At 34.5% G+C, this 10,930-nt stretch overlaps 1 protein-coding gene across 1 annotated transcript in view; it reads right to left on the bottom strand.

The window, feature by feature from the left end:
- LOC106457747 (eukaryotic translation initiation factor 4E-binding protein 2-like) overlaps positions 1-10,209 on the bottom strand; it is a 17,346-nt gene extending 7,137 nt beyond the window's left edge. The window contains exons 1-2 of the mRNA XM_013917196.2: positions 9,938-10,209; positions 7,705-7,884 (exon numbers count right to left, since the gene is read on the bottom strand). Of these exons, the coding sequence (XP_013772650.1) occupies positions 7,705-7,884; positions 9,938-10,079 (322 nt within the window). The 5' untranslated portion in view covers positions 10,080-10,209. The remainder of the gene's footprint in view (positions 1-7,704; positions 7,885-9,937) is intronic.
- Between the last annotated feature and the right edge of the window lie 721 nt (positions 10,210-10,930).

Genomic DNA, 10,930 nt, shown 5'->3' with positions numbered 1-10,930 from the left:
GATTTATTGATTTCTCAAAACATACAGTTTCTTGAGCCTCTACTGTAAAATGTAAATGTACTAATCATTTTAATGTTATTTCTAAACTTCTGTCCATATCAAAAACTCCTTGCTTAAGATCTTATAATGTTTTTATACCTATAAATTTGTTAATTACGTTAACATTTTCTTATATTAAAATTGCATTTCATATAGGTACTTACCTCCATTCACCCCAAAGATATCTCAATCTTGATTTGCCCTCTAAGCATTGCTAAAAAATATTTTTGCCTAGGATACCAGTCTTTTATACCCCATCAGTTTCATGCCCTTTCAGAACATGTGTTGATCATGTGACTACCCTCCACAAATCCAACTATGCCATTTATACTAGCACAGCTAGCTCCCTCTACTATTCTAGCACTATCCTCACTTTTGAGAATTGGCAAGTACAAACCAGAAACATCAGCAAATCAGTGGGGAGGAAGAGTGGGAAATGGGTGAGAGGAAGCAAGTACCTATCAGAAATACATTTTCAATATCAGAAAATGTTAACTTCTGAAACAGTCTTATCTCCTCTCACTCCAAAGCTAGAACCCCACATTGCAAAGGTGGAGGGGCCAGTGAAGGTGCAACAAAACAAAATCAAACAGAGAGCAACAGCAATGAAAGAACAGGTGTACCAGAGTATGAATAGAAGGCACACCTGTGGGATTTAGCAATACTTCTGGAACAGGTATGCTATTTGCCCATTTAAGAACACAGTAACATAAAGAGGGCAGAATGGAATAGGCTGGCACCTAGTTGCATTCAGGAAAGAGACGTACAGCACCGAATCCCCAGAGAGAAATGGAAAGTGTTTGACAGGGCATAGCCCTATAACTAGCTACAGTTGATACGGAAAAACCATGATCAAACAACCAGGTAAAGAACTGGGATAGAAAAGGAACATAAGAATGAAAAGGGTGGAATCAACAGGGAATAGACCAAAACCTGAAGGTATACCAACACCTCTGGTACACAGATCGAATGGTATGGGCAAGGAAAGAGACTACACGAGGGGTGAGTCCCTGAGCTGAGGCAAAGGACTGGACAAAACCCCCACGTGAAAATGGAGTTCGGTGATATCAGGATAAACCACGTCCAATCATGTTTGTTGAAGGAGTGACCAGGACTGATGTAAGGGCAGGGGATGTCGCTCCATTAAGGGCCAGAGCAGAGGGAACCATGGCTGATCAACCAGCAGACCCTAACAAGGAGTGGTCTGGATAATGGAAATGACCCTGGAGAATAGTCTGATTGGAGGGTAGGCATATAGGTGAACACCTCTCCAATCTTGACAGAACTCATCCACCCCCAGTGAGTGACAAACGTATTGATAAGAGGTGTTTCCAGCTGAGAATACACCCACTGAAACACCTGAGGATGAAGGGACCACTCTGTGGAAAGAACATAGTGAGGTCAAGACAAAGGGTCAGCCACCAAATTCATAACTTTGGGAACATGACATATTCCCATGCCAGGATTGTCATGTCATGGTCCCAGTACAGGAGATTGAGAGTCCGAACACATAAAGATCTAGACTTGGTTCCCCCTGGTTTGGTGATATAGCTGACAACAGTGGAAATGTCAGAATGAACCATAATGAACCCATAGAGGAGCAGAAGCAAATGAAACAGAGTTTGAGAAACAGCCAACAAAATTCTGATATGTAGAGTAGCCTCCTCAACCAACCACTGACCAGAAATCTCTTGGCAATTGAGGAAAGCCCCCCAATCCACTAAGGAAACATCTGTGAACAGATGAGACTCCAATCGAGGCAAAGGAATAGGAATCCCCACTGTAGTAAGTTCCCTGTTAAGCCACCAAACAAGGTTGGCCCTGATTCCAGGAGGAAAGAAGATGGGAAGGTCCAAGGGATCGTGGGAGAAGTTCCACTGGTCAAAAAGGGTCCACTGAAGGGAATGAATGTGACCTTGACCCAAGAGAATGAAAGCTTCTAAGAAAGCCTATGTCCACAAAAGAGATAGAACCTCCTGGTCAGTGAGAGAAGGAGAATGTAGGGCCTTAAAGACCACCCAATCCATATCCCTGAGCCAAAGTGGAGAAGGCTTGATCCAACTGAGATGGGAATTGAAGAGAACCCCCAAATGACTGAGATGCTGCATGGGAAGAAGAAAAGACTTCTCCAACTTGATGAGAAACCCCACCCGAGCAACTTCTCAAAGAAGTAAGCAGTGTGACTGACTGACTAGGCATGGGAAAAGGTGAGCATGTAATGGTGAGTCTGAAGACCCAGCAAGTGAAAACTGAGCAAAAGAGCAAACCACACCACAAAACACAAAAGGAGCTGAAGAAAAACCAAACAGCAGCACCTGAAACTAGAAAACAAAAGCCTCATAGATGAACTAAAGAAAATAACAAAGTGACACAGGGGCAATTGGAATATGAAAATAGGGATCTGTCACATCGAACTTGGTCATCCAAAGTCCTGGAAGAAAATCAACCAAAGAGAGAAGTAGAACTCATTGGTAAAACAAGGCGTCTCCAGAGAGGTATTCAGCTGAGACAGGTCAATGATGAGTTTCCAGTCTCCCGTCTTCTTGGGGACAACAAAAAGACATTTGATACCTTCTTTGTGTAGGAGGTCTCAGACAGACACGGATAGATGACTTTATGAGGTATGATCCCGAGAAGAAGGGAAAGAGACTGGGGAACAGGAGAGGCGGGAGGAAACTGAAAAAGAAGGCAAAGACACTCTAACAGAACCTGAAAACCCCACAAATCTGTCATGAAGAGGTACCACAAAGTTGAAAACTGTTGCAACCTGGCCCTCATCTGCCCTGGAAAGAGCATCATATCACCAATAATGCTGACTTCAGGATGATCTGGAATGGGAAAACTGAGGGTAAGGACAGGAATGCCTAGAGGAGATTAAAAAAAGGGACACAGCAAACACAGAGTGGCAAAGGCTGGGAGGGAACAACAGGATGAGACAAACAGGAGGCCAGGGATGACAAAGAGGAATGTAAATCGCATTGACCCAAGACTCCAATTATTCAAGATGACTCCCAAAAAAGTGTTTCACAAAGAAACCGGGCTTGATGAAGATCCCTCAGGGAAGAAAGAGGGGATGCACCCTCTCAAGTAATGCATCACTCCCAAATAAATCCCAACAACATTAGAACGGGGTGTTGAGAGACAACACTGATGCCAACAAATGAGCCATGGTATACTACAAGAAGGTCCTGATATCATCAGATAATTGTCCGGGTGACTGGCGAAAGACTTGTGAGGGAGGAAAAACATAATAGTCAGAACGAGGTATATCACCTAACAAAGTAAGAGAGGAATTAAGGGCTAAAGTGGAAACATGTAAAACTTGACATATATGATTAATAAGGTAAAGGGAAGGAGAGGACAGGAAACTCTCCTGACTGTCAGTATTATGTAACTGACCAAAAAAGGCCAGGGCCAGAAAAACAGTCTAAATTGTCTTCCTCTTGATGAAGTTCTTCCTCAGAAGCATGTTAAGGAGGAGAAGGGAGAAGCAAAGGATGGCCATTCATAAATCTCTAACTCCCTGTGAATGAAAGACTGAACTTCCTTGACAGATATTGTCAACCTACCAAGCTGGGGGCTAGCACGAGTACCATAACCAAATACGCGGAAATATCATCATTTGCCATGTTAATACACATTTTAAAGAGTAGAATTCAAGTAAAAGAAAAAACTGACAAAAACAAACTAAATGAAATAATTGAAAGCAAACACTAAAGTCAAAACTTGAAATGTGAAAAACTTGGAAACTGGTAAGAAATCACAAATAAATGAAATCGTAGTAGTCACAAGTAAAGTGAGTTAAACACATATCAATACACTCTAATGCCAATAGAGAAAGTGAGAATTGTGCTATGATAGTAGTTGTGCTAGCACAGATGGTGCAATATGATTGGTGGATGTTAGTCACATGATTAACAATGTTCTGAAAGGCTGCAAAACTGATGGGGTATAAAAGACTGGTGTGCCAGGTGAAATCATTTTTTTAGCAATGCTTAGAGGGCAAGTCAAAATAGCTTTGGAGTTAGTGGAGGTAAGACCATTTCAAAAATTTACATTTTTTGCTTTGCAGAAATGAATCATTTTATTTTCTGCAAAGAGGTCATCTAGTATCATCACAGGTTTTCTTGCCGATTAGTAAACATTCTACTGTTTCTTTATCTAGGATTAGAGTGAATTTATTTTAATTGAATTATATACATATTACTTATCACATGTTGTGACAAAATTCTTTACAACTTTTATCACATAAAATCTGAGAACAATTATTTTTAATGATGAATTAGGTTATTTAGATTTAATAAAACAGTATTGTGAAAAATTGTAAGGAGAAACCCATGGAACAGTATTTTCAATTTGTTACACTTTTCCTATTACATTGTGCATATGATACATTTCTAGTACAACAGTTTAGGAATAAAAAATTAGCTTATTCCTAAATTTTTGTGCCTGAAGGTGTCTATCATATTAAACAATGTTTAGTTCAAAATTTCTTTAAGAAAAAACAAGAGACAAATAGGAGATTAGTTGAATTCAATTTATTAATTAGACTAACAGTTAGTCGAGTACCAAATTCCACTGATCACCAGGCTCTACAACTCATCTCTTTGTTCATTTTAAACATGCCACATCAATGTACAACTTATACTATTTTTTATAATAAATATAAATTTATTTTAAATAATAAACCTTCAATCATGGAAAACTCCTTACTAAGATGTCAAGGGTGATCTTGAATAACTAACTCAGTTATAAAACCAGTTTTTTTTTATTCAGTATGCCAGGACTGGAAAGACCAACTTTAAGTTGTGTCATACTTGAATAAATGTTTGACAATTTATAAGTAATTTACTTTTTTTAAGACCTTTATAAGGATGGTGGTTGGGAGTTCTATATGTAGAAATTTTGGGTGGTTCTTTTTCTACTTTTAGAATTTAAATAAGTTTAAGGGTAACTGCCTTCCCACATCTGGCTGCAGACAGCAAAAGGCAGTAGGAGGTGAGAAACGCTGTGGGTTTAAGAACTCACCTCTACGCTCTTGTTTTGATTTTCCATGATGGTCAACTTGTTTAACTTCGGCATTTTGTATTTTGCTTCATAGATGGGATATCCCCAACACTTTTTGGGTGCTATTACCACAAGCTTTATCTATTTATGACTATGAATGACTGACTGTAAGTGAAGGTGGATGCATTAAATGATTATAAGTTCTTTATTGTTTAAAAGTGCTGATCTAAATCACCTATTAGCAATAATTGTAACTGATAGTCATTAAGCTATCTATCTATCTATCTAAAAATGTACGTATTGAACTTAGTGTTTTTTATTTTAATCTTGGAGAATAAATTATAAATATCATTTTAACGAAACCATTAAATTTTACTTTTCATCGCACTGTAAGTGTTAAATTTATGTGTTATGTTAGTAATACTTTTTCTTGTCCCAAATATTTTGTTTATACCAAAGTTAAGATGTCAGATATCACTGCAGTCCACTTTATTCCTCTCGGCAAATACTTTCCATAAAAACAGAGGCTACCAATGGAAGAAGTGATTCTGCAAGCAAGTCAAACTGGCTATCTGGCAAAAGGTTTAATAAACAGTCTTCACTAACATCATTTTTATAAACAAAAATTGATCCAATTGTAATTTGTGAATTGTGTTGAGCAAAAGTTGAATGACAGTCTGAACCTTGGGTCGAGTTTAGTGGCAATCAACAATGACTTTAACCTCCTCCTTTGCAATTAATTATGGAAATAAGATCTTCTACCAAACTTGATAGATCACAAGATCATTAATTCTCCAGTAATGTGGGAAAATATACTGTAATTATTGTGTTTCCTTCCCTCTTTACAGCCCTATTTTGTGATTTTAAAAATGCTCCTTTTTTTCCTTACACCATAATTAAGAATGAAATGTCTTTCCATATTACGTAGCAATGATTCAGTTATGTCAGTTTGTTATAACTTAGTTGTTTTTTATGTAAGATACTGATGATTTTGAACGGTGGTTAGACCACCTGACATAATAACAATTATTTATTCTATGTTTTATAATTTCTACAAATAAGAGACAAAAGGCTATGTATTTCAGTAGTATTTGCTGAGTTAACAATGAGGTAGATTGAGAACTATTCCAAGATAGCTTCAACAAACAACTGGGTTATAAGCATTATCTTCACTAAGCTTTAAAAGAAAATGGCAAAATATTGGAAGAATGGACTATTTAACTATCTCAACTGAGAGAACTAAAAAAACAATCAACCTCATGCAAAAATATGCATGTGATAGCAAGGAGGCAAATAAATCCAACAAGATTAAGATCTCTAGCTTTACAGTATGGTCAACTGTATGAAAGTGAACATTATGTTTGTTTATTTGCTGTTCAGCACAAAACTACCACTAGGTTATAGGTGCTGTGCCCACCACACGTATTGAAACCCAGTTTTTAGCATTATAAGCCTTCAGACTTACTGCTGAGCCACTGGGGGCATAAACATTAAGGTTTTACAGTATGGTCAAATGTATAAAAGTGTGGAAGTAGAAATATATGAAAATGCCACTGGGTGTAAAAACAAAGAAATGTAGAAATTTTGTTTGCATAATGTACCCATATTTAGTTGCCACACCTGACTTGTTGAGAGCGATATGTCATTATAACGCAAGGAATAAAGGTATTGCAGCATCTTTTGAAACTATTTTAGATTAGGTGAGCATATCATGTTGCAACTAGAACCATTACTAATACTTCCAAGTCCAAGGTCAACTTTTGTGTTGCAAGAGAACAACATGTAATTTCTTGGGGCATACCAACAAGACTTAAAAATTATGTCTCAATGAAAGGAATAATGAACTTATTAATGCAATGATAAAGAAAAATTAGACCTACTTTCATAAAAACTATATTGGAATCGAGCACTTTTACAAAATATAGAAGCATAATTTTCTATTAATGAAAGACAAATTATATATCCGTTATGTAATTTTAGACAGTTTATGGCTTGTCAGTTGAACTGCTTAACTTACAATCTGAGCATCATGAGTTCGAATCCTCATTGCTGAATATGCTCCTTTATGGTTGCCATCTGTGGCAGCCAACCAGGTGAAAATTCTTGGCTTACAAAAAACCAGCCAACTCCAAACTAGTTGAGTTTAAGGTAATTAAAGACAAGAAGAAGACAGTTTACTGTACTAAAAAGTGCATAAAAGTATGATTAATAAATTACTTTGTAAAACATAAGTATTGTGTGTAATTTTCATGTGTTTTTCTGAACTGTATAATTGTATTTAGCATAATCAAAATATTTCAGTTGTTTGCTTTCCCTCATTGGACTGCTTGAAATTTCAGTTGTTTTTCTTTGATCTTGGAAAGACATGTCAGCTGGTATTATTACAGCCTGGTATACAATACTCAGTAGATGAGATTTAGAAATTAAAACTATTACAGAGCTGAGTCTACTTGATATTTTTTTAAATTGTGAAATTTTACTCTATAGTACAACTACTCATACTACAAAAGCAAACATGTTTTACAAAGAATACAACGCAGTTGATTGCCAGTGTCCCTTGCTGGATAACTGCATGAAGATATATATATATGTATAGATATATATCAAATCTCCTGCTTAAGTTTTATGTGACAAATTCTAAAACTAATTTAAACTTACCCTGACTTCCTCCAGTACTTAGTTTCTCAGATAATCCACTTTCCACAGGTTTATTCTTTGCTATTTGAAGACCATAAGATGTTACACCTGGTATGGTAGGCATGTTCTTGGGAGGTGTTTTTGCAATTGGAGAGTTTTTCATTTGCATCAAGAATGCCCTTTCATATATGATCCGAGTACCTAAAGTATAAAAATTTATAAGTTTCAACAAAAATGTATAAGAACTAAATGCAGTACTTAGATTTTCAAAAATTTACTTTATGTAACAACAGAATTATTATAGCATTTGACAAAAAGTATTTTTATGTCTAAGTGAATTGTTAAAAACTATAGTTACTGGGCTTATAAAATATTATGGCAACCTTACTATGGAGAAAAGAAGTGTTTTTAAAGTGTGCATCATTTTCATAATAAAATAAAAAGGCAATACCTTATCTGATCAACTTATTTAAAAGAGGGAAAACTGTTTTACATTCTATTATTGTTGAGAAACTATTTGAGTTATAGCTCCTAGTTCTTATGCTAGTTAAACTAAAACTATAAAACAGTGGTGAGGATTTAATTTTAACTTTTCTAAATTAGCTGAATGCTTGGGAGATTCCTGATGCTAATGTGACTCTTATTTTTTTAAAAAAGAGTTTGAGGAAAAAACTCAGAAAAGTATAAAGCCTATTAAGTATGACTTCTGTTGTTACATGTATTTAAGGTAAGATATTGAAATATATCAAAGTAGCAGTAAATAGAATACATTTTGCTAACCAAAATGTTACAATCAATTCTACATTATTTTATCTGCAGCAATAATTTCAAGTTTTATATATGATAAGTTAAATTAAATTATCAAATAGCAAATTTCAAGCATTTTCACTCTCGAGATATATTCAAATACTGAATGCAAGACATTACATTCCAGCTGCTAGACTTTCAGTGAAAGTTTCACCTTGTTTTTCATGTTCTTATTTTCAAAATACTTATAAATACGTAACTTTATGAGTACCAAGTATCAGTTTGATGTAATTAAAATACATGAATTCCAGTATTGAAACTTACAAGTGTTCATGTTCTTATTTTAAAAATACTTATAAATACATAACTTTATGAGTACCAAGTATCAGTTTGATGTAATTAAAATACATGAATTCCAGTATTGAAACTTACAAATGGAACGATTATTTTAAAATTGTGTAAAAACTAATTATCAATTAAACTTCATTTAACATTTATTTTATACATGTAAACAATCATTCTAAAATAATGTGAATTGGATACAGCAATTTTCATCTTAAACATATATATATATATATATATATATATTACTATAATTTAAGGAAAACACAGTTTGTTTATTCACTTAATACTGTACACTTATTAAAATTTAATTAGTAACAACATTTTCTGTCACATGTATGTAATTAAGATATCCTAATTTCATATTGGCAATGTAAATATGATTCTCAAATTAATTGTTTTATCTTTAATGTAGAATAGCCCATTTTGCTAACTTCTGTCTTTTTGATTAAATCATCTATTCTAATATTTAACATTCATATTACAGTAAGCAAACATACACAATAATGTGATACAAAAACAATATAATTCCAAAATGTATTTTTCATGTTTAAAATGTTAAATATACTAAAATCAAATTTTCTACTATTCATTTTCACCTCTATGTACCAGTATACATGTAAAAAAATACCAATCGATTTAGTGGGAAAATAATGTCACATAAATTAAACATTCAATGACTGTTTTGGACGAATTAAAAGGATTTAAGTAGCTTAATCAAAATAATGTACCAGATTTATCAGCTATTTTTGAAAGTTAAACAACTTTTGCGATGATAACTTATAATACATAATGCACGCATAGAAACATTACAAAACGTACTGACGGACCCCACTTTTGAATATACCTGAAACAAAACAAAAACACAAGCAAGCTAAACTTAAAGAGCATATGATCAATTAACTATCAGTTTCAAGTCAAAACAACATCACGTGGCTCGGATACGCCATGATTGTTTTGAATTGAAAGAAAGCAATATACTTCAATACTTTAGAGTAACGTGTAAATTCAACTATTGAGTGACGAGTTAAATTAACTCTTTATAAAGAATAATAAGAGATGATACATAAAGTGAAACTTGTTATTTCACGAGTAAACGGCTTCACTGTTTTGTAAATGTAATGTAATGAAAACAAAACAAGGTCATCCAATGTTATATACCTACCGCCTGGTGTTGTGGAGAAGATGGTGCCTCCTGGCGTTGAGCTGTAATCGCTCGGAAGGTGCGATGCGTCATTCAACATAATTCTTCTTGCTGGTATATTTAGCGTTTTACTATTCATTTGTTCAGGAGAATGAGCAGACATCTTGTTTGTTGATGAGAAAAACTCAATGTAAACAGCAAATTATCTACCCGTATCTTTCACTATTTTTAACTTCTTATGTCACTTGCTGTTACTTTCACTTTAGTCTAACACTTCACCAGAAGATGGAGCCTTTTTTGGTAAAAAGGTGGCATCTGATCATTAAACTGCAGTGCGTAGATGAACGCCAGTTGGTCACGTTTTTCATAATAAATATTTAACAGTTCTTCCATTTGATTGTATAAGTGTACTATTTCTATGAGTTAGAATAATACCCTCTTTTTGAGAAAAAAGGAACACACGATGATAAATATAACTACTAGGCATGAAAATCAAAATTTAGTGTTATTGTTTTTCATTTCTAGGGTAATCAGACATACCGGTTTTGTAGGGACAACCCCGTTTTTTTGGTAGTATGTCCTGAGAACTGTTTTTATGATAAAAATATCAAATTGTCAGTCACGTCGAATCACTAATGTATTTTGAGCCTAATTCCATTATAATACGGTCTTTAGTTTCTGAAAAGAGCGTCTGCTCGAAATGTTACACTAAAATAAATTATAAAACGTTTTCATTTAGACATGTAAATTTATTCTTTGCCAGCGAAAGTACCCGACTTCGCTCGGGTTATTAGGTTGATATATTCTAGCTTACTATATACTAGATAGAATAGTTCTGTTACGTCTCTGCTCGTTTGTTAATTTCTGGTTTATTCCGCGAAACTTCAGCGATACAAGTTCTTTCTTAATTAAAACTAGTTTATTCTTTCTAGATACAAACTTTGTAATACAGAGAATTTCCACAGTCACTTTAAACTTAACAACCTTTCAACACGCTATAAATCACAGTGATTC

Source organism: Limulus polyphemus, unplaced genomic scaffold, assembly GCF_000517525.1.
Source record: "Limulus polyphemus unplaced genomic scaffold, Limulus_polyphemus-2.1.2 Scaffold18, whole genome shotgun sequence".
NCBI lineage: Eukaryota > Metazoa > Arthropoda > Merostomata > Xiphosura > Limulidae > Limulus > Limulus polyphemus.
This window is presented reverse-complemented; position numbering and strand designations above follow the sequence as displayed.